Here is a 25,000-nt window from a genome sequence, read left to right as displayed (position 1 = left end):
AGTTGAGAAAAAAAGGAAGCTATAAAACCACAGTACTATATCTTATTGTGATATACATGGCAAGGTGTTATTATATAAGCCGACCAATTTTTTTAACACACAGTACTCTTTAACGGATTTGAATCGATCTGCGCCGTCTCAGCGCCGCTCTTTCTTTCTTTTTTGGTTCGTATTTTCGTTGTATACACACATGTAGTTAGTTTACTGATACCATCAGTTTGCAATGAATAAGATGACGAATAAAACAAAAAGAATTTAAATCCCGGAACAACATTAAAACAATATTGTGGATAATTATTATAATTTTCAAATTGTTGGCCCGTGTACAAAGTTTTATAAACGACTCAAGAATATCTAGACATACAATACTTTTCAAAATTTCTCATATAATAATTAACTGTCTTTCAATCTACGTTTGAAGGTTTTTTTCTTGCTTGGCCTTTTGAACAGGTTTTGTCGTTTCTATAATATTCTGAGCGAGCGAAATGTAAATGACACACCATAATGCATAGCATAAATATGTTTACAAACATAACAAGTAAGCGATATATAATGCAACGCATGGACTATATCATGTTTAGCGCTCTCTGCAAAGGAGCATCACGCTAATTTGCCTTCTTATGTCCTTCTTTAAAAATGCGTAAACCAGAGGATTGACTGCGGAGTTCAGAACCAGGAGTGAAGTGACGATCTGACCAGCATTACCGGACACACGACATGAAAACGTGAGGCAGAGGACCAAGTAATTTACCACTATGTAGCATACCAAGAAGAAAACAACTAAAGCAATAATGAAAGGAGCTGAATTTTGTCTCTTACGTCTGCGCGAAATTACCGCCCCGGTGGACGAGCAGCTGGACTCAATCTGTCGTTCTATCGTAGATTCATGGCGCAGCTGTGCTCGTGCAATAGCTAGGATACGAACAACAGCATAGAAGAGCAATACGCAGGAAATTATGTCAAAAGCAGAGACGCCTGTTACTCTTAAAATCTTCAGGACAGTTTCTGAATCTGTGGCGTACATTCCCACTAATAGTGACAGCGAGATTGCCAAAGGAATCAACCATGCTGTCAGGATAACCATTCCCGTGCGTCTTTTAGTCATGGAGGTATTGTATTTAAAAGGGTGAATGATGGCGTTGTAACGATCCCAAGTCAAGGTGCAAAGATTTGTGACTGAAGAGTGAAGGAAGAACCAGAAGAATGCCATGTACACCCTGGAGTTACATGCCTTTGGGTTATTGCAAAAATAACTCGATGGAAAAACGGCGATTCCGACGCCAAAGTCGGCCACTGCCAAGGAAAGGACGAACCAGTTGGCTGGGGAATGTAGTCGGCGACGTTTTGTGACAAGAAAAACTACAAAGCCATTTCCTGATACTGCTACGATTGAAAGTAACCAGCCGAGAATATTGAGCCAATTTTCCATTTCAGCAGCGTTTCTTAAAAGGAATCACGGTAGATGTTCCGGCGACATTCAGTAGTGAGCTTAATGGGTAGTATGGTAAAGGAAGACCAATTTGAGTGGTTTTGCATGACACCTGACACAGCTGCTAGCTGCCAATTGAATCTTGGCAAGTGATTAGAGATCTCCAAGTTATGTATAATGTCATTTTTTTTAATATTTGTTGTGTAAATTGGTTTAATTTCAGATAGTGTTATTTGCACAGATCGACGCATTTTAAAAGTAGAAGACAATAAGGATATCTTTTCGAGGATTTTTTTGACAGTTTTATCATGGGAAAGATAAACAGCAGCTCGTTGAGTTATTCCTACCCTGAAGCTTTTTCTGTCGACAATGAGTCCACACTTTAAGTTAAAATCAATTAAAAAATTACAGCGGTGCAGTTCGCGTTTATTGGCAAGGGTCGAAAACATGTCTTGAATCTGAATCTTTGGAGAATGATTAGAGACCTCCAATTTTTGTATATTCAGTTTATGGCCATTTTTGTTAATATCTGTTGTTAATAGCTGTTGTCGTGTTTTCTACATACGTAGTGTTATTTTCACAGAAAGACGCATTTTAATAGTAGAAGACAATAAGAAAGCCGTGATAAATCAGCAGGTTGTCTTTACCGAGACAGTTGCATCATGGGAAAGACAAAACAGTTAACAACCCGTTGACACAATAAATTTGCCCAAAGGCTTTTTCCGCAATGTCGCCAGTAAGTTCCAAATCAATTAAATAATATGAGAGCAGTGCAGTTGATTTTTATTGAAAGGGGTAGAAAAAATGTCTTGAAACGGCATTAAGCCTTCAAGATCCTCCTGTGAATACCTGTAGATGCTATTAACGCCGTGGATATTTTATAAGGAGCTTCAGTTGCTCTTTAAACTTTTCCAGTTTGAAGGCCTCAGCTATATATGTAATCACCACCTAGATGCAAATATTTAAAGAAAAAAAAAAAAAAAAAAAAAAAAAAAAAAAAAAAAAAAAAAAAAAAAAAAAAAAAAAAAAAAAAAAAAAAAAAAAAAAAGAAGAAAGAAAAAAAAAAAAACAAATTATAACACGGCATGCTTATTATCATATGGCCCCTTCTTACCATGAATTCTGGAGCGAGCGAGTTTTTTTGAAAGAAAACGCGAAGCCGACATATACAAGAATATAACAAAAGAATGATGTTCGCGTAGCCTGCGAGCTCGAGCAGGCTCACCTTGGTCACACGTGCGATTGGCGAATAGCGATTCCGAGAGCAAAGCGATTAAAGTGAGGAGGAGACTAATGGAGAGGTGCCAATAAAATTCGCGGGCGTAAATATGTTGGCTCGAGCCAGGCAAGGGCTAACTGAGGAGCTCAGTCTGAGAAGGGCCAAATTCATATTTACGCCCAGGAACATCAACTCTTATATTATAATAATTTCAGGGGGCATTGAGAAAAGAAATCCAAAACCAGCAGTAAGCGATATCTTAAACATTGCCGTTGCGAGTTGGCGTTTATTTCTGATTAAAAACCAGGTTTAAAAGCTTACAAAACTCGGAAGAAAACCACAAGATTACTAAAAAAGATCCAGGCTTTAAAACGAAATTACAGAATTCTATCAACAGCAAAGAAATGGTTTGGCATATATATTAAATGCCTGAACTAAGCGAGTTTTTCGTTCGACGAAGACAAACTTAGGGCGCGTTCGTTTGGGATCGATCCGGAATAAGAATAATTAGAATAATCAGTGCGAGTTAGCATTCGTTTGGCTGCTCTTCTTATTCCGGATCTTGGATTTCCTTCCGGGTTTCTGCTCCGGGGACTGGCGGAATATTTTTGCCCGCATCGCCACGATGTCGAATAAATTATATAACATTTATTTTAAACGCCCAACGATGCTAAAAGAGCAAACGGTGACGAGAAACGAAATCATTTACAGTATCATCAGACATGTACAACAACAACAACAACAACAACAATACTTATACCCACGCGACACCTAGGAGCGCAAGCGCTCGTTAAAACGTGTGCGTGAACGTAAAACGTATAAAAGGGGAAAAAATATAAAATATATTGCCTACTAGGCAATTTTTAGTCAAAGCTTGTTTTATATTAACGTAAGTAAAGAACGTACATGCCCCGTTTTGCAGTGGGATGACTCATCTCCTCCCTTTGAGTTAGAGCTTTCAGCGAACCTCGGTGTAAATGAGTCATGAAAACTCGTAGGTTAAGTAAACTATTTAACTCGATGCCCGAGTTTAAAGGTAATGGTTATGATAATGGTAACGTTTTCTATTGTATTTTTTTATGTTTTAAACGTATTTTTTGGGCCAAATCGCGGAAATTAAGTCCCGGGAAATATGCCGTTCCATTTTTTCGAAATAAAGTTCCCGCGAAAATACGTAACAATAAAGTACTTCAGACAAAGCCAGACCACAACACTGGAACATCGTGCCCTACTTTTTGCGAAAAGGTATCCGCATTAATGTCATCTGGATTTGGCTATTTTTGCGGGGGGTGGGGGAACTGAAGATTCTCCTTAAGGTATATGGTAACCCTGAAGACTACAGAAAAGTTAATTTTAAATTAAAAACGTGACATTATGTCTTTACAATATCTATCCTTGCCGTTTTTGTCAAGATGGCCACATACTGCGGGCAAATTTTTGAGGAAACTCTGATACCTGGCACTAATTTATTCCTTGCGACTGTTTGAAACCCTGATCATGTATAGGTGGAAACAGATACGATCGGCAGAAACCTTCACTAATGGAAAATGACAAACGGCTAACATTGCGTCTCTATGGTTACACGAGATACAAATCGCCTTAGATAAGGAAGTCTTGCTTTTGTCACGAAAGGAACGACACACGCGATATGTTTTTCGCTGCTTTTTGTCTATTTGACCTATATTTCTGTTTTGCCAATCAGTTTAATGGAAAGAATTACAAACAGCGAACAAGGCGCCAGCAGATGCCGTATAAACCGGAAAAGACACTTTTTTGCTAAAAGCAAGATCCCTGGAGATCGTGTTTGATTAACTGCATGATATTGCTCAAAGCCGGTGGGTTTTGATCTTCCACATTAATGATTTATAATATTTCAAAAAGTCTCCAACCTGAAATAATACAATTTGATAATCAAAAGAATCATATTTTGCATTTCTAAGGGTTCTTTTTCTATCAATTATTTATTATAATAAGTTTACTGTTTTTGACTTCGTTCTGTTGAAAATAGTAACAAGTGTCATAACAAGTGAGTGGTCTGAATAACTACCTACTACCGACTTTACTTTCCAACACAGCTGAGTTCGTTTTAAGAATTGAAGCGCCTTTGCAATGACAAACTGGTTCAACATTTTCGGTTGGTTCTTCTCAATTGTAACAGCAACAGGAAATGGCTTTGTAGTCTTTCTTGTCGCCAAAAATCGCCGACTTCATTCATCGGCCAACTGGTTCGTTCTTTCCTTGGCAGTGGCCGACTTTGGAGTCGGAGTCGTCGTTTTTCCATCGAGTTATTTTTGTTATAACTCGGGTGTCTCCTGCAACTCCAGGGTGCACATGGCATTCTTCTGGTTCTTCATCCACTCTTCCGTCACAAATCTCTGCGTCTTGACTTGGGATCGTTACATCGCCATCGTTCATCCTTTCAAATACAATACCGCCACGACTCGGCGACGCCCTGGAATGGTTATCTTGATAACATGGCTGGTTCCCTTCGCGATATCGCTGACACTTTTCGTGGGAATGTACGCAACAGAATCTGAAACTGCCCTGAAAGTTTTACGATTAACCGGCGTTTCGGCTTTTGACATAATATCCTGCGTGCTACTCTTCTATGCCGTTGTTCGTATCCTAGTTGTTGCACGTAGACATTGGCGCGAAGAGTCTGCAATGGAACTACAGGTTCAGTGTAACCACTCGTGCAACGAACCTTCCGAACCCGCGAATTCACGCAGACATAGGAAACACAGCACAGCTCCCTTTGTAATTGCGCTTGTCGTGTTCTTCTTGGGATGCTACGCAGTGGTAAATTACTTGGTTTTGTGCATTGCTTTTTCTTGTCATAAAGTCTCCGATAATGCTGGCAAGGTCGTAACTTTTCTCTTAGTTCTGAACTCCGCAGTAAATCCTCTGGTTTACGCGTTTTTGAAGAGGGACATTAAGATGGAAATAAGCAGGGTTATTTGCATTTATTTATTGAAAAACTCAAAGCAAAACAATCAAGAGAGCTATAGATCATCTTCAAGTGGTCCTTAAACATTCTACTGTTTCTAATACATTATCATTTTTAAAGGATTTGAAAAGAAGCATTAAGGTCGTTCAACGACCATCTTCAGTTGTGAGTAAATTTAATTTTACAAGTTTCATTTGAATTTCTAATATGCTAATGCGACGTGCAATAATGTTCAAAACAAAATTCGAGAAATTATAGAAACTAACAAAAGAGAGCGAAAGAAAACAAAAGGCATTTAACGAAAGTGCCAACATGTGTGTAGAAACATACAAACAAGCCAACTAGTGCGAAAAAGTGAAATTAGCATGATATAGCTGTTTGTTTTAAGTAGATTTTCACGGACAATATGAAGGGTTTCTTTTATCTTGAGCCGCAATTTCGTGGTCGCATGATCAAAAATATCGAAACATTTGGCCGAACGAGAACTGCAGGATTATTCGCATAGATGTTGTTAATTACAATTGTAATTAATTTTTAGAATTTTAAACCATTTTTATTGTAATTTTTATATTGAACGAAATTCAGTCCTACGACTGTAATGTACACAGGCGGATGTTTTTAACACACGAGTTTACTACTTCTTACTTCTGTTTCAGATGTCGAAAAATATGCGAGGCTTAATGTCTCGGTTTAAATGCTCGCAAATAAGTGCACAGAGATGTAGGCTGGTTTCGCCGATAAAACAAGAATTGAAGCTTGCCGTGACATTTAAACTTTTATACAACACGTGATCGGAGCTCAATCAGGGCCGTAAGCGGACTTTTCACATAGACGAGGCTCAACCACAACTTCAACGTTGGGTAAAAAATCTAGACGAGGCAAGTGCCTCGTCTTGCTTCTTGCTAGCTACAGCTTTGTCAATATAGGCACAGGGTCTTCTGTATATACTTTTGCACTAGTCTTTAAAAAACGAAATACTGACTTAATGTCTAGTCTATTTTGTGCTACATCATAGTAGAAAAGGAGACTGAGTGAGGTAAATTGAAAAACAAAATGTTGGATTAGGGGAAGGTGGAGCATAGTTGGTAGAAGGGGTATAAATGTTTGTGATGACCTGGTTGATGAGAAAGGCTCTCAACAATATGACTAGGAAAAAGAATTGCTTTGCTCGCCTTTTTTCACGTTGTAAAACAGAGAGGAGGCGCTAAAGCTTATATTTAGCTTTTCTAAGCGGTTAAACTGAAACTTCCTTTTCGCTTATCACGATAATCTAATATGTAACTGCATGTTGTAATAAACTCGATTGCTGGCGACTACATCCACAAACTGTTGTTTTTTTGTATCTACATTTGAAATAGAAATGTTTCTATCCGGCAGCTGAGCGAAGCGAAAGAAAATAGAATATATTTGCTCTCGTTTCATACTAGGTATTATATTCTAACACTGACTAGACTACAATAGCACTGCTGTACCGATATTGAAGTCACGGAACTTTGATGCAATTGCATAAATGATATATAACAGTGTCTAGCGTCCTGGCTGAAATCAAACAATATATTTTTTGGCGATGAATTGGCGAACACGAGCAGAAAAGACTAAAGAACAAAACACTTTTGATGGTCGACTTAAATTAAAAAATCACAGTTAGGTCAACGCGGTCTTTCATATTACGAGACGGCTGTGCCAAGGTAATTACATTTTACTTTTGTAAATCAGCATGGAAACCGTGAATAGAAACTGACTCTTCGTTGGCTTTTTGTGATGCAGGTGAGAAAATAAAGATACGCCTTACTAACTTAAAAGCAGTTAGCATTTTACTTTATAACCGCCGCCACGTTAGCTAACAGTTGGTTGGTAGGGCGCCACACTGGAAAGTGGGAGGTCGGGGTCTTAGAGTCCTTACAATTACTGGTAAGATTATGCCGGCTGTGCATTAGGAAACTTGTCTCAGTTTAGATGATGTCGTCATTGAGCAGTGAAGTTTTAGAATGAAGAGGACGGTAAAGACCTCACATTACTGTAACAAACAGCATCTCCCTTTCCTGACCAGAGAAGATCAGAACACGTAAACTACAGGTATGATAAAAAGGTCCTTGCCAGACCGTGAAGATTTGTTGGGTGACCATTGCATTCAGTGGTTTATTTGTAATTTTAACAAGGGGTATATGTAGGGTTTACCTTTCCTGTCAAAAAATGATATGTAAAGGGTTTGGACATTGTGGCAAAAGCCTCCCATCGAAAACTTGGTTGAACACCTCCCTTACCCACCCCTTCCACCGGAATACTGGAAATGACAAAAATAACAAGTTGAAGAACCCTCCCTTAGAATCACCTCTTACTAAAATGAGGCTAATTATCATGGCCACTTTCTCTTGGCCAATTCATTTTCTTTATTTCAAGCCTTTAATACATACAACCGACCATTAATACATGTACCGAGGAGATTTCATTGGCCCATCGGTTGTCAGGTTTTGCATAATTGCTTTTAAAGAACACAAATACGGATACCAAACATTTCAATGACAAGTTCGAAGTGTCAGTAAATTTAACTGTTTTTCAAATATGTTTACATTATTTTGTGCAAATAAGCTATTTATTGGTAGCAAAGACTACCCACATATTTATAGTTTTCAAACTTTTTTACAATGTCGATCTGACGCAAAATTGTAACAAGCACTAAAACTACAGTAACTATAATGAGGCTCAGTATAGGTTTCTTACGTTTGTTGAGAAACAAACTAATGTCGAAGCATATTAAACAATGTTAAAACATTGGATGATCTGTGTTTAACATTTATGAAAGAAATCTAAATGAAACATAACATAACATGAACTTTATTTAAACTCGAATTGTAGAGTAGCCTGAAAAAGGCTAATATCTTCGAGAAACATAAATTGTAAAAAGGAAAATTTACATTTAAAATCTATTTACATCTATTTATGAAAGAAATCTAAATGAAAGAAATCATCTTAACTATAATTTATGCCTTGACTAATTTGGAGGAATTTGTCATAGGACCATTTATTAAACTGTTTTCAGTTAAAGCAGTGGTAACTGTTAAATCATGTTCTGTTAATTTTAGCCAGACAGAGCGAGTAACTTAGTACTGAGGTTGACAGCTTGTTCCATTAAGGAAAGCTATTGTACCACAAAAGTGTTTTATTGGTTGGAAGATTCAGACAGATCCTTGCATTTAAACTGAGTTCTCCATACCAACAGGTCCAGAAAATATACCCACCCCAAGGAAGATCACTAGAAATTCCATGGGGGGGGGGGGGGGGGAGCACGTTTTTTAAAGGAATTTCGTAATTAAAGTGAGATTGCTTAAAAACCTAACTGGAATTTCCTAAGGGATGGGTCTGCAGGTGAATCAAACTGAAAACAACTTTTCGTGGGAGGGTTATGAACTAAAAAATAACAACAAACACAAACCTTCAGTTATGAGTTAGTTCCGAAAATATTTCTTACTGGGCTAATGCACTAGCAGACCTTGGTCGTTTGCAGTGAACGAGCTGTAATATAGCACGGCGAAAGTCTTTGTTCCTCAGAGAGTACACCACTGGATTCATCATTCCATTACTGCATGTCAACCATACACTGACAACACCAAGCTGCTCTATAATACAGGACTCACTTCCTATTGCATAAAAAATTTCCAGAATCAAAACTGGTATCCATACGATGACCAGAAACATAAACACAAAGCCAACAGTTTTGGCCATTTTAACCTCAAGTCTGGTTTCTCTCACAGTATCTGTAGCACCGGGAGTTCCCGGATGTGTCTGACCGCGTGACAAAACTTGTTGACGATTCTCCACAGCCTTCTTGTAGATCTTGTAGTACAAGGCACAGATTATCAACAATGAAAGAACTATATGCACCGCTAAAAATGCATAGTAAAATTTATAATTAACGTTCCATTCATATTTTGCTCCAGATGTTCGATCAAAGGCAAACACTCTCATTAATACAACAACAAACACGGCATAAAGCCACACGAGTGCGATTATCACCAAGGTTCTACCCCAGGATACAACTTCCCTGTATCGTACCAAGGACATGACTGCCTTGAAGCGGTCCACTGTAACCACTAGCAGAGTGACAAACGAACTTGCTATTGAGAAAAGCCAGATTGAGTTCAAAATATTCGTTCCTAGTGAACCCAGAGACCATTCTGGGTACGACCAGACGTATGTCATTTCCAGCGGTATCAACCCGAGAGAAATACAAATATCAGTCAGCGCCAGACTCAACAGGTAGCCATTTGAAGGCCTACGGAGTCTTTTGTCGACGCTTATAGCCACGGAAACTACAATGTTCTCGGCGACGGAGAGCAAAAATGTCACCACAAACAGAATAGATATGGGAATCCGAAATCCCAAGTCAAATACGCACACTTCTGTTTCAGCAGTTTCGTTCGTTGAGTGATTCATCTTTCTATTAATGATCCGAGCGACGTATCCGTGCTGCTAATGGCACTCGAGAGATGAAAGCCAGATGTTGTTCTTGCCAGTTAATGATTGCATCGACGTTATTGACGGCAAGAAACGCGAAAGAGCAACATTACATCGAATATATTGCCGTACCAACCTTCAGTTTCACGCGATTGACTTCCGTGACGTTACTGTGAAGTTGCGAACCGCTTGACCGTGTTCCAGCATTTGGAGAGTGAGTACTAAAGAAGCCAAAATTGCCAGGTAACGCACGGGTTAACATAGAGTCAACATACCAGAAAACGTGCTTTGGTGCTAGCTTATGAAGGTTCTAAAATTTGTCATAGAACCGTTCTAAGACAATTGTGTTCCAAAAGTGAAAGCTCATAGGGAACCTGGGGAGCAGGATTTTTTTTTTTCTTTTTTTTAAATTCCTTTCACGTGCTGAGCGTGACGTTTGTGCGTGACAAACATGTCGAACGTGCTCGTGATCAGCATCGTTGCTTACATTTGCATAGAATTTTCGGTATGTTTCTCGGAAGGGAAGGAAGTTAATAATATAAAGTTCTTATGACGCTTTAAAAAACAACATTCATCATTCAATCACGACACTTGTTACAGTATAACCTTGTAGGAAATCTGATTCCATTCTCAATTATTTCCACTCATTCTACAATTTAATATGGCTTGAATAAGAATTAACTTGTGCTCGCGATTTGGAACCGCAAACCGTGAACTAAGTAGCGCTAAGTTATTCAATACTAGAACACTCGTTTAACAGGGCCACTTGATGTGATGTCACATTGAAATATCTACGAATTTCAGCATGTGGAACAGCACGGCCAACTTTCTCCATACTTTCTTTAAATCGAGTTGTACCAGTCTCTTTCTGCTCATTATCAGAGTGGCGGGGCACAATTTAATACAGCACACTTCTCCAATTTGATTTGGAGGACCGCACACTCTGTTTCCACAGTCCGTTTTGCACGATAAAATTCATAGCTTTAACATCTGAAACGTATTTCATACCAGAATTTCTTTCTCGACTCAGTGCGACAAAATGCGAGAGGCACAGTCTACTCACTGTGATATCGATGTGACATTGAGAACTCAGTTACACGAACTTTCTGCAAGAGCATAAGTAGACCACGAAGTAGAGAATACAACCAGTTAGAAGAAATTAAAGACCATACATTTTTCACATTTTTTTTCTCGTTATCAAATGCTGCTTTTAAGCAGCATTTGATAACGAGAAACAGTCGATGAGACTGCTTTTGCGCCATCAGTTACTTGCTAGTACGAACGAGGTTTCTACGGTTGTTGTTTACTGGGGTTAAGGGGCCTCCACAGACTACACATTTAGTTCCTCTTGAATAATGCAAGGACCACTCGGACAAACAGCAGCGAAGTAAAGCCGGATCTTTGCGTAGATCAGGATGCGGCAGCAATATTGAATAAAACGTAAAACCCATTCCAGGGCTGATCGGACAGCTAAAAACTGGCTAATTTTATCGCCCAATATTTCGGTAAGACAAAACTAACCTTCTTCATGTCCCTGAAGAAGGTTAGTTTTGTCTCAGGACACTCTCATGACGCAGTACGTTTCCAAAATGGCGGCCGCCAGTAAGAAGAACGCCCAAGAAAGTAGAGTTTACTAACGTTTTTTTTTTTCAAGGCTTAGTTTTGCAATGTAGTCTTCGTTGCGCTTGCCCAGTGTTTGCGTTAGCCAGAATTCTCTGGAACATACTTTCTGCTAAACTAGACCACAATTTGGTTGGCTTAGTTGTTTTGATTTATAGAATAGAATCACTTATTTGGGGACACAAGGCAAATACATACTAAAAAAAGACAGTTTAAAAATATTTAAAGCTGTGTTAACTATCAAATAATAATATAAACATCTAATAATTATCATACTGGTCTATCAAGATTTCAACAATTCGGACTGCCGGATATTTATTGTTTTGAAAACCTAGACCGCCTGCCGGTCATTTAGCTGCAGAGTGATAATAAAGTTAATTGCTATCATATCTTCGTGTCCTACCGTGAGCCAGGCATAACATCGATGTTATAGAAGTCAGGTTTTAAATCCAAAACAATCTGCTTCTGACCATGATTCAAGACCCTATAAGGGACTTGATTGAAATGCGACATTGGCCCGATTTATACTAGAGACGGATGATCCGTCTGGACGAACTCGCATTTTAATTAGGCGAGCATTTTTTAGTTCGTGCGATTATTCGTCTGTGTATAAATACGGGCAAACAGACGGATTATCGGTTCGGACCGACTATCTTCATAATTCGTCTTGGCAGACGAATTATGAAGATAGTCGGTCTGGACCGATAATCCGTCTGTTTGCCCGTATTTATACACAGACGAATTATCGCACGAACTAAAAAATGCTCGCCTAATTAAAATGCAAGTTCGTCCAGACGGATCATCCGTCACGTCTCTAGTATAAATCGGGCCATTAATTGATTTACTACATGGGCGGCCCAAGTTCAAGCTGTGAGTCAGTGCGGTCATACCGCACTGACTCTTATACTCACACTCGGCGAGTAACCGCTCACGAAATCGGCAAAGTAAGCGTACAGACAGCAAGTAATACTTCGTGGATGTAAGTTAAGGTATTTTTAGTGCGAATTTCACAGTAGTCTTGCCCTCTAAAACGTATCCTAAATTATACTATAGAAACTCATATTTTCGCTGTAACCGTTGTTAAACAATAAGCTATTAAAATTCAGCTTGGTAGCAATGCCTACAAGACCGTGACAAACAAAAAAGTGAATAAACATGATTGTAAAATTTCTTTTGTTTGTATCCTCTAGACCTCGCTACCAAGCTAAATTTTAATATATCGAAAGAAGCCTATAGGTGAAGCCTTGTCTACAATATTTGCCTCATTAGCATACGTTTCTGATCGAGCTACAAAAATGTTAATTCTGAATGTTGAAAGAACATGGCATGGGTACCTTTGCCTATGAAATTTGAGCCCGATGCATTAAATAGTTTTTCTGTGATGTGGGTAATGTATGGGCTCAGTAGCGCTTTTGCCACCCAGACATTTTGCAGTTTTGGAAAGCTAGTCTAAAGCTAATGAAACAAACATAATGAAGTCGTAATGTCATTTTATTGCGAGGCATTTCCTGTTTGACAGTCCGCGGTTTGTAATTGTGTTTCTCTGACCAACCAGGAGACCGTACGTGTCCACGGTGTGTATAAAAGATTAGTGATCTGTTACATGCAGCCCTTCCTTCTATCGCCATCATCCTGTGTTCAACTTTCTTGTCGCTAGATTGTAAATCTTCCCGTCATTGTCTTACTTTCGTATTAATGTCTTTTCTAAACGTGGCGGAATTTTTGTCCCCCACCTTTCCTGAAGAGATTTTAATTATTGACTTTTATCATTGTTTTAAAATCAAACGTCACTTTCGTGGCCATTTTTCCCAAACAGTTGGTTTTTCAATCTGTGTTCTACTATTCTCTTCAGCAAACGAGTGCGACCCATGCAGAGCTCTCGCTTTCGTAACCGCCAAATAAATGCCTCGCAATAAAATATCTCCTTTAATATTACACACAAAGAGCTTAAAATTTCACCAGAACTTTTTACAAGCTCTTCAAACATCCGGAGTCAAGTCTTTTATAGCATGGTGCCTTCTCAACGCAAAGTCGTATGCTAATAAGGCAAAGTAAAGAATTACGTCAACACGGATACCGATACGATATGGCCGCACTGACTCACGGCTTGAACTTGGGCCCTCGGGCGTTTCGTAAAAGAGCTTTTGTCCAAGAATAATAGACTGAGCGTGAACTGAAAGGCTTTCTTTTGTTTAGCAAGAGTGTAGTTGTTTTCTTTAACTTGTAGCTCGAATCACATCCCAAAAGGTAAGTTTCTTGTTTCAATTTAAAAACTGTTCAGCAAATTGAACTGTAATATAATAACGATGACGCTTTTCCTCTTTCCTTCTTTGTGCAGTGATCAGAAAAACGCATATTATGTAATTGTTTCAATAATTTTATACCGAACGAGACACGATTCGCCAACTTCGATTCGTAATATGTATATTTAACGCGTTATCAAATATAGTACCACCTACTCGACAATGTAGATGTGTCTGTATATCAGTAAGACTGAAATCTCGTCGATGTACAGGATGTACAACAGCGAGATAGATGCGTCTGTATATGAGGAAGACTGATATGACGTACAACGGCCGGCGAGGTAGATGATGCGTCTGTATATGAGTAAGACTGAAATCTCGCCGATGTACAACGGCGAGGTAGATGCATCTGTATATCAGTAAGGCCATCCCCCTTTTTTTTTTCGTTTATCGTCGTATGTGTTTTCTGATTTTGGGTCGGTCGGTCGGAATTAAAAAAAAAAAAATTAAAAAAAAAAGTGGATAAGGAGTCTGGAACTAGGAGGCCCGGTACCTCAGCATAATGTCCGTGGAGCCTGGAAACAAGAAGACATGGTTACAAAGTCAACATGGCGGCAATGGAGGAAGGAAAAATCGACGTCGTGGTTAAACTCAAACAAGAACAGCGTAAAAAGGATGAAACAGTATTTAAAATAATGTGTCATTGCCTTCTATACCTTCTGTATAATTTTTTTTTTTTTTTTTGAAAACGCGAAAATCTGGGTCGGTCGGACGACGCTAAACAGAGAAAAAAAAGGGGATGGCCTAAGACTGAAATCTCGCCGATGTACAACGGCAAGGAATCGAAGATGCGTCTATATATAAGTATTAAAGACTGAAATCTCGCCGATGTACAACGGCAAGGAATCGAAGATGCGTCTCTATATAAGTATTAAAGACTGAAATCTCGCTGATGCACAACGTGTGCAACGTCGAGGAAGATGTTTCTGTATTTAGTCTGATCAATAGCAATAGCGGATGTCAATCTCCGATCTCGACAGTCGATTGTTGTTAGGATGAATTGAATAATTATTTTAACATCAATCGACGATCGACTCGCCAAAGAGATAGGAGACGCGTAATACACCAATTGCTTTTTAAACCATCTTAGGAAAAATCCGGGCGAACAATTAATTACATTCGTGAGTCCGACCGTGTGTGCATGATCTACTCTAATCAAATGGCAGATGTCGATCTCCGTTGTCGGGATGAATTGAATTCAATATTATACATTAAGAATATTTAATACTTGAAAACTGATTGCGACATTCAAATGAAAAAAAGCTATTCTATATACTGAAACAATTAACAATATGTGAATATCTGTACTCCCCACTTTGTGCTATTTTTAACCTTGGATTTCATTTCATAGTTCAGTACATAAAACCACAGGCAGACAAGTCTCTGTGTTTGAGGCCGCGTGACGTACATGTAAGCGTCACGGTATGCGCTATTTGATCCCATACAATCACTGTATAAATTTGTAACGATTGACCTCCGCTTGAGTCAACTGATCGTAAGAAATGCTCCATAAAATACTGAATTTCGCATCTTTTCATTCCAAACATTGATCTACTGTAAGCCAGATAGATAAAGTTTACTTACCTTTCATCTTTTGTGTGATCTTTTGTGTTTTTATGGGGTTTTGAGGCCGTTAATTTCTCGATAGTCGTCACCGCACCCAACTACTTTAGCTGGGGGCGGTGACGACTATCGAGAAATTAACTGCCTCAAAACCCCATAAAAACACAAAAGATCACACAAAAGATGAAAGGTAAGTGAACTTTATTTATCTGGCTTACAGTAAATCAAAGTTTGGGATAAAAAGATGCGAAATTCAGTATTTTATGGAGCATTTCTTACGATCAGTTGACTCAAGCGGAGGTCAATCGTTACAAATTACAGTGAATGTATGGGATCAAATAGCGCATACCGTGACGCTTACGTCACGAGGCCTCAAACAGAGAGACTTGTCTGCCTGTGATAAAATCGCGGGTTTGTCGGTTGGCTTCACGATCGCTCGCAGAACTTTCCAAGTGTCACTCGTGTTCTATGCCCAATATAAACAACAAGGGTTGGATTTGATATCTACAGATGACTGAGGCCCTTAAACGAAAGGGCTCTACTTGTTGTTTAAATAATATAGAATGAGGGCTATTTGTTTCTTCCATTTCCAGGAAAACAAAAAGTGACGCTCTCGAACAGTGTGTCCTTTGCATGTAGATCAGAACAACTGAACCAGTATGGCACAAGAAGTTTCTCCAACAGATCTAGACCTACAGACCAGCGACACCTTCGATAGATTTCTGGAAATAATACAGGAAGGAACAAAGGACGAGGTGGAAATTTTCTTGTCACGTCTAACTGGAACGGCTAAAGAGGCGAGTAAATGCAGTGCTGATTTTCGGAACGAACCTTCAAAGCAACTTGCAGACGCCATCGAAGATAACGATGTTGTTGAAGTTTGGAAACTTATAGCTAATGCAAACGAGAATGAAAACGGCGAAACACTTGAAAACTTAAGTGAGGTCTGCAGAACCATCGCCGAGAATGAGAACAACAAAGAAGATGGGCGTAATTTCAAATGGAGTTGGGATTGCAAGGAACTGTGGAAAAAACTGAAAAGTTCAATATACTGGATTTTCCAGTGCGACGAAGACGACATAGAGGATGAGTCAGAAATGCGAATTGAAAAAGAACAGAAATGGGTCAAAATACTAAGCAACCCTCTGTACATTAGTCTGGAATGGCTGTGGAGAAATAATCCCAAGTCTGAGTATAAGAAAGGGATAAGACGTAAAGAAAGCAAGTTTGCAGACGTCATTGAAGCCGCCTTGGATGACGCTTACCTCCTGGAGAAAATCGCCTCGTACGACAAGCACTACAGCCAAGATGAATACACGCATCGAGCAATGGAATATGAAAAATTTGCTGCTGATATCGTCGAGCAAATAGACAATTCAGATTTAAGCCAACTTCACGAAATAATGGACATCAAAGGAAATGGTTCTTTATTGAAGGAGAAGCCCGGCAATTTTAATCAGAGTTTGAGTCTTCTCAAAATGGCTGCTGATAAAAAACGGAAATGGGTTGGTATGAGCTTTGATGGATTTTTTAACGTTTCATTCTTCACGTCTATCCAAAACTATATATATATATATATATATATATATATATATACAGGTCGACTCCATACGTGAATGTATGAGAGTGGAATTTGTTCCCATTTTATCTAGATCAGAATATATAACGTCTACGAAACCGACTTAGAACGTTGTTCCGGTAGAGCGTTGATTTTTAATGTAACCAAATTTCTTTTTAAAGCCCCAAATAAGCTTACTTAGTTAATAGATTTCCTTTGGAATCAAATATTAGTTATACCGTATTTTCTCGATTAAACGCCGTGTCTTCAAGGTGGAGATGAAAGTAGGCCTCTCGGGTATTTGTTTGAGGTATAATAAACTGTAGGTATAATAGCCAAATACACCTTTTGGGATCATGTAACCTTCGAAGAAGGGGGGATTAGTAAAACAGGAAAATGAATTGTAAGCAATACTTGCACAAACAGAATGGAAAATTGCATTTACGTGTGCTGAACAGCGATTCTATGTTTTTTTTTAAAAAAAGCTTTAACTGTGTTTATTGATTAATGATATAAATTATGTTCTTTTCCAGTTCGTAGCAAGCCCCAAGTGTCAATTTGCTCTCAACGAGGTCGTTTATCGCGGATGGCGAAATTGGCATTATAAAGGCATAGTAAGAAAAACATTACGGTTCGTTTTTCATTTCCTTCTCGTCGCACTTACTTGTCTCGTTTACATTCCTGTTCGACTGATGCGGACATGTTGCTACTGTCACAAGTATCAAAACAAGCGCTGCTGGAAGTTTAGAATGTTATACGAATATCCTTACTCCAAGTTCATCAACCACACCATGTCGTACGTGGTATTTCTGTGCTTGGTTTTCGCCTCGTCTTATACGGAAAAGTTTGGAACAACTGCAACAGGCCTTGTGTGGATAGGTAAGTTTTTTCTTTTGATGTTTGAGCCGCGGTGGGACCCTGCCACAATTTAGCAGTCCGTCATCGAAGGCCATTCGTCGTCTATGAATGTCTTTTTTGTTGAGATCTGTAACCTACAATTAAACAAAGTACCAACAAGATGAGATGAGATGAGATGAAATGAGATGAAATGAAATGAGATGAGATGATATAAGATGATAAGACAAGAGAAGACAAGCTTAAGAGAAGATATAAAGATAAGGCAAGACAAGACGAGACGAGACGAGATGAGATAAGATGAGATAAGATGAGATAAGATAAAATAAGATAAGATAAGATAAGATGAGATGAGATGAGATGAGATGAGATGAGATAAGATAAGATGATGAGATGAGATGAGATGAGATGAGATGAGATGAGATGAGATGAGATGAGATGAGATGAGATGAGATGAGATGAGATGAGATGAGATAAGATAAGATAAGATGATGAGATGAGATGAGATAAGATAAGATGATGAGATGAGATGAGTTGAGATGAGATGAGATGAGATGAGATGAGATGAGATGAGATGAGATGAGATGAGATGAGATGAGATAAGATAAGATAACTTTATTTAAAATCAGTATCAACTACCTACCTTCCTTGTACGCTGCTTTGGCCCACAATTTAAAAAATTAAAAATGCTTTATTTTCGAAACGCCACTCGATAAAGGTTTTTTTTATCAGTTCTTGCCTTCAAGTACCGAGGACCTAGACTTTTTTTAATAAGCATCACGAGCCTGGCGATTTGATCTCCAGGAGTCAACTGTCAAAGAACGCTGAATTAACGTCTTTTTTCAATTTCATCCATAGACTACCCGGTACTTGTCTTTGTTTGTGGCCTATTCCTACAGGGAGCCCTGGAGATCACCAGGCGCGGATTTTTGAATTACTTTTCAAAATGGTGGAATGTTGTAGACACATTGATTGTCTTAACATTCCTGCTGTCCTACATAGTGTGGCTTAGTGCGTGGGGGATTTACGGCGAGTGGAAGCCACGAAAAGATGCATTTATCGTCTCTAATACCATTTATGCCAGCGCCACCGTGATGGCCTTTTTCCACTTGGCCCACATTCTTCAAGTCAATTCAGTGTTGGGTCCCTTGCAGCTGTCACTTTACAAAATGCTGAAAGATGTCCTAAAGTTTCTCGCAATCTTTCTGCTCCTCTACATTGCGTTTGCTACTGGGGTGGTCAAGATATACTCGTACTATGTCGCCTCTCAAATCAGACTAAAAGAACTAGACGACAGTCACGACTACAATGCATCCCATCCATTTGGCAGGTATGTATAACGGAATGATAAAGACTGGTCTAAGGATCGCCCCCTTCTTAATGCTCGTCTGGAAAATTTAAAATGTAGTATAATAAGGCTGTTTGTTTGGTTAACAAACGCTTGTAGAATGCAGGATGCATCGCAGAAAACCTAGTTTTCGCTGTCGCCGCAACTGCTACGTGGCCCCCGTTATTGAATTTCCTGTTTTCCACTTTCTGTTCTCAGATATTGTTTTATTTCATAGAAATACGTGTATATTAATTATAATACTATTTTTTACCTTTATGAAACAATAAAAAATAAAAAGGCCACTGTTTTCCCTTGACAATATTATACCGGTCCACCAAATTTAGTTTTCCTCTTTTCATATTTGCCCGCTTTATTAGTACAGAAACAGTGTTAACGTATTTTTTACATCCTTCTCATACTAACCTCTTACTAACCAAGGGCCCGTTTCTTGAAAGCCCCGAGAACTTTTCGGGTCCGTAAAGCCATTTTAAATTATCTGTATTTTAAAAACAGAGAAGTACTAGTGTATAGCCCTGAAACTTTGTATGAAAGAGACCACTGTTTATATGAAAAATATCTTGGAATTAAACAGCTTTGTAATTATAAAGTTTGAGATTTTGCTTTATCTTTTCGGGTGCGAAAACTTTTCGGGACCTTCGAGAAACGGGCCGCAAGGCTGGCTAAAGACCAAAATAATATATTGATTAACTTAGTTTGTACCTCATGACGGCATGTCATGTCATTGTTCCTTTTCACCCCCTTGGGAGCGTAGGGCGTCCACCAGTTTCCTCATGACGGCAGGTCACCAAAAATAGTCTTTCGCAGGAAAAAATAACCTGCCCGGAAAATCCATTAGAATATAGCTATCGATACTCCTGGGCCCTGAAACCATTTACTTGGCCATTCACCTAACATATGAGTTGTGTTGTATATTTCAGGCACATAGACGTTTTCAATGAAATGTTTTGGCTGTTGGTTGGTGGTGTGGAAGAAGAAAATATCCCAGTGGAAGATCCCGCGTTTGTACTCACGTCCACCTTTGGGCGCATTTTTATGGTAGCCCACGTGATCTGTACCGTCATGGTAGCTATAAACATGCTGATCGCTATGATGAACAACTCGTTTAACAAAATCATGGTAAGTTTTCTTCAATGTTTTTGAATTGTTTTCAGTGAGGAAACGTCTTCATGTGTTTGATGATAATAACGATGATGATGTTGATGATGATGATACCAACTTCACTCGAAAATGCTTTATAGAGGGATCCTCCTACTTAGGTACAAATAGATTTTAGTATATGCACACTCACTGATGTTGATGTTTCAAGCAATCTGATTGCTTCGCTATCTCGCGTTTCGCCGGCGTTTCTGAATCGCAATTACTAAGAAAACAAGAAGATTCTGTACCAGAAAATACAAAAAAGGCTTCCAAATTTGGCCTGGTGGTTTTTAAAGTAAGAGAATACTATATTTCGCAATTTGCAGCATAATGTCTACACAACTCGAGTAACGAAAAACATGTTGCTTACTGTCAAGTCGCTCTTCGCCCGGCATCGGCAGAAATGAATACCGCGGATTTATCGGCAGCAACATCAAGTGTTTTCAACCAAAATCCTCCACAAATATGCAGGACAACGTCTTTAAGCAAAAGAAAAAAATCTAGTTTTCACCACTGTTCTGCACACATTGTATAATCCAAATGTTCAGGTGGATCCGTCGCCAACTGCTCTTTCAATTTTCACTTCAAGTGAACTTCAAAAGCTTTGATTCAACGGTGAAAATGTTTTGCAAGCAGGTTTTTCATTCAGATTGCTGGTTTGAATGGTGTTAAATACCATTTTGCTAGATTGTGACGAGGATTTTATAGAAATTAACTATATTTGACATGTTTGAAGATTCTGTAAACTGTTTCGCACATGCCGGTTAGTGCCGCTTATACGTTTTTCACGCATGAATTGAGAGTTCATTTAAAACGACTTTAAATGGTTACCTTCTGAAAACTTTGAGATCGCTTGTTGTTGAGATCACTTCATGTGTATATATTAAATATACTTCGCGGCTCGGAAAACATTCTACCGCTATTCACTTCGGTTTCAAAGAATAATTGTTAAATTAATATTTAAAAAAATATACCAGAAAAAAAAACTAAAACAAAAACAATATATTCAGTATTTTACAAATCTATAAGTAAAGTAGCTTTATTAACAGTAACTTGCCCTCTAAATTCTGTTTAGAATATTAAAATATTACAATCTAGTGAATTTTCTAAATTATTCCACTCGTCGGCAGCAAAGTTTGTCGAAGTTGAGAGACTCCAATTCCCATTTGAACTAGACGTCTGACTGCGTGTACCCAGGCAGTCGTAGCTAGTCGTTATACTGAGAAGCAGTGTAGTGCAATTTAGCTTGCGGAAGCGTATTACAGCTTTGCTATTTGGAAGCTATCCTACCTTTGATTGCTTTTCCTTGGAATTGGTTATACACCTATCAATGTCAATGTTGTGGAATTGCACGCATTTTAGGCATCCTACTGATGAACGGTTACGGTAATAGATATTTTCAATTGGTAAACAATCTAATAACCAAAAGAAAGACAACGAAAATAAAATAAAAAAAGGAACAAAGAAAGAGGGATAAGCATAATATAATGGATAATTCAGTAATTCAACCAAACATAATACGTAGGTATGTTGCTCCCAGGTGGACTAATTATCCAGCTAGCCTCAGTGTAACTGTTAACTGACAAATCAAATACTCTCTTGGGTTAATATAAAAGGCTTTTAATAATAGTCAGGTACCCAGGAGTCCAAAATGTGACACCCACGGGCATTTTTGTCTGATTTTTGGCAACATAGCTATTTTTGCTAAATCGAGTACGCTGATTTCGAAAATCAATGTTGCCAAGCTTAATTCTTGCGTTAAGATGATGTTTTGATGCATTTAATTATGACGTCATGGTCCAAATAAGGAATTTTCTTTCCTTTAGCTATTTTAAGCATAATTCATCCAGAAATTCGTTCAAAACATTATTTGTATACTTTAAAATGATTTTAAGAATTTTCTGATAGTTTTTATACCGTTTCTATGAATATCAAGCCGTCTTGTGAGAATTGACCACGCCCTCTCATAAAAATTCACTTTATCACGGGTATAGTGTTAACATTTTGTTTAAAAATGAATGTGATTCTTGTATTAATAGAAAGTTGTAATTGAATTGCTCCACAAACATCAGCGATGTTTGACATACGCCATAACGACTGCTTTTATTCACAAAGAGAGTGGCAAGGAGAGACAGAAGCAAGATAATGGGGCTGAGAATTCTGTACATTCCACACAACAAAATCCGGGTTGTTCTTGTCACGGACAAATGAGACATTGCAAAAAATTGCCAAGAAAGATCTCGTGACTCTAGAAATAAAACAAGATCTTTCGATTGGACAGACTCAGCTTGAACGATTCGTGGAATGGAGGCTACTATCTTCAGACAGAGAGGAAGAACGGGAACGGGAAGAAGGGATGGAAGACAAACTTTCGTAACCCTGTTCGCAAGAATAATTCACCTCTATTTGCCAGCCTTTATGAAGTTAAAAGTGCTGCAACTAGCCGCAAAAAGAGAAAGACTTTAAATTTGCATGGAAACCAGAGTATTCTATGTTGTCTAGTGACGGTGTATGAAGGCAGGCGCGAGATAAACATGCAAGCCATATTGTAGCATCTGAGGTATAATGCCGGTGCCACTGTTTCTCGCAGAAATGAACCCCACAAGTGTGAAACAAGTCAATTTTAGAAGACGTTCTCAGAAGAAAAGGTCAAGTGCCTAGAGTCAGTTTGTTCTTCGATGGCTTCGCCCTGGTGGCAGCATACTAATTATGGTGGCAGCTATTGGCAAACCAAAAAATGCAAATGCTTTCGGTGGGTTTGCGGAATGTTACGTAAACACTGTTTTACGGAAAGGTCCTGGATACCAGAGGATTGATGTGTTACTCGATGGGAGGCACTCCATAAAAGCAACGACAAGAGGTCGACGCTCCGAGAACACGGCGCGGCCTGTGAGCAGAGTCATTAAAGTACGTAAGAGAGGTGCAGTTGCGGCCGATGAAGTGGCGAGCATTTTTGGCACTAGGAGACAACAAAGCGGACTTTGCACGGATTCTCTCAGATGAACTTATCTCGCAGGCATTGACTCTGCAATCGTAGTATATCTGGTGGTTTTTCATACGAAGTGGATTCTGCTCAGATCCTGGCCTAGATTTAGCCTTTTTGAGATCCAACCAAGAGGAAGCCGATACGAAGTTTGTTCGTTATGCAGTCAGTCATAGCGGGCATGTCGACAACATAATAGTTTCCACTCGAGGCACAGACTGGCTGTTACTTCTCCTGGCACATCGCTCGCGCTAAGCTCTCATCAACAGTGTGGACATGGGAAGGAACTTCAGAGAATCCAACGTAAATAACTTTAGAGGATGTCTCAGCAAATCTTCCTAATAACTCGTCAAGTTCATTGTTACCATCTCACACCATCACCGGCTGTAACAGCACCTCTTTCATCTGTGGAGAGTTTTCACAGAAAACTTTGTTCTTCTCTTCTCGGTCGGCGAAGATGTCCTCAAAGCTGACACCACTACCTCCGCAGAAAACGTTGTTTGTTGAATTTATGAAATCCGATCTGACCACTGGCTATATATGTGCCTCTTCGCTATGAATTTAGAAAAACGCATGTCATGTGCACTGAGCTGTGTGGATGCACCAAGACCGACGCTAATTGCTATATCAAACTGCGCTCAAGCGCTTTAAAGAAACTTGTTTAAAAAGCAATATTAGTTCAGTGTTTTTAAAAGTTCAGAAGATATATTAAAAATATTTACCGATATTGATTAAAAATATTATAGACAGATTTAAACCTGAAAGCAAGGAGCAATGTTATGATCATCTTGAATTCGTTAATTTTACATGCGTTCAACCAAAGTCTTTATCACGAGCCTATAACAGACAAAGTGCATTGTGAAGTAAGTTAGATTCAGCAATATACAAGACAATCAATAAAGTTTTATCTCTAACTATAACAACGATGATATATTACGACATTAACTATGATGTTATTTCCATTTATTTTACCACAAAACTTAAACGAAATGCTAAAACAAGGGAAACTCGATATATGAAAATTGTAATGGCGTCATTCTTGATGCTCGCTAGCTCTTAGCTTCAGCGTGGCACGACGACAATATTTGTCTTTCTTATTGCAACTATAGCGATTTGTTAACACAAAAATCGCATTTGTTCTTTGACAAAATAACAAAACTACACCCGTGATAAGGTTCCCGCGATAGGGTGAATTTTGTTTAAGAGGGCGTGGTCAATTGTCACTAAAGGGCTTGATTTTCACAGAAACAGCGTAAAACTCTCAGAAAATTCTTGAAATCATTTTTACAGCACACTAACAATGCTTTAAATGAATTTCTGGATGTATTATGCTTAAAATAGCTAAAGGAAAGAAAATTCCTTATTTGGACCATGACGTCATAATTAAATGCATCAAAACATCATCTTAACGCGAGAATTAAGCTTGGCAACATTGATTTTCGAAATCAGCGTACTCGATTTAGCAAAAATAGCTATGTTGCCAAAAATCAGACAAAAATGCCCGTGGGTGTCACATTTTGGACTCCTGGGCACCTGACTATAATGTAAAACTGCATTATACATGCAGGCTGGCCTGGCGA

General features: G+C 38.7%; 4 protein-coding genes across 5 annotated transcripts in view; 2 read left to right on the top strand and 2 right to left on the bottom strand.

Annotated features, from left to right (window-relative positions):
* Positions 1-1,556, bottom strand: part of LOC144650269 (octopamine receptor beta-2R-like) — a 1,759-nt gene extending 203 nt beyond the window's left edge. The window contains exon 1 of the mRNA XM_078509944.1: positions 1-1,556. This exon is cut by the window's left edge and continues 203 nt beyond it. Coding sequence (XP_078366070.1) covers positions 578-1,429 — 852 coding nt within the window. The 5' untranslated portion in view covers positions 1,430-1,556 and the 3' untranslated portion in view covers positions 1-577.
* A 3,087-nt stretch (positions 1,557-4,643) lies between these two features.
* On the top strand, positions 4,644-6,949 carry LOC144628256 (trace amine-associated receptor 8b-like). Its single transcript, XM_078486327.1, has one exon. It carries the CDS (start codon positions 4,758-4,760, stop codon positions 5,676-5,678), a length of 921 nt encoding a protein of 306 aa, XP_078342453.1. The 5' UTR covers positions 4,644-4,757; the 3' UTR covers positions 5,679-6,949.
* A 2,096-nt stretch (positions 6,950-9,045) lies between these two features.
* LOC144666918 (histamine H2 receptor-like) lies at positions 9,046-10,390 on the bottom strand. Its single transcript, XM_078528361.1, has one exon. The coding sequence runs from the start codon at positions 10,027-10,029 to the stop codon at positions 9,061-9,063; it is 969 nt and encodes a 322-aa protein (XP_078384487.1). The 5' UTR covers positions 10,030-10,390; the 3' UTR covers positions 9,046-9,060.
* A 3,366-nt stretch (positions 10,391-13,756) lies between these two features.
* The window catches only part of LOC144666903 (short transient receptor potential channel 4-like), a 37,432-nt gene continuing 26,188 nt past the window's right edge, over positions 13,757-25,000 (top strand). For both annotated transcript variants that reach the window (XM_078528353.1, XM_078528346.1), the window contains exons 1-5: positions 13,757-13,917; positions 16,130-17,041; positions 17,628-17,973; positions 18,808-19,279; positions 20,218-20,416. In XM_078528353.1, the coding sequence (XP_078384479.1) occupies positions 16,196-17,041; positions 17,628-17,973; positions 18,808-19,279; positions 20,218-20,416 (1,863 nt within the window). In that variant the 5' untranslated portion in view covers positions 13,757-13,917; positions 16,130-16,195. The remainder of the gene's footprint in view (positions 13,918-16,129; positions 17,042-17,627; positions 17,974-18,807; positions 19,280-20,217; positions 20,417-25,000) is intronic.

Source organism: Oculina patagonica, chromosome 1, assembly GCF_052425735.1.
Source record: "Oculina patagonica isolate OP01 chromosome 1, crgOcupat, whole genome shotgun sequence".
In the NCBI taxonomy this organism is placed as follows: Eukaryota; Metazoa; Cnidaria; class Anthozoa; order Scleractinia; family Oculinidae; genus Oculina; species Oculina patagonica.
This window is presented reverse-complemented; position numbering and strand designations above follow the sequence as displayed.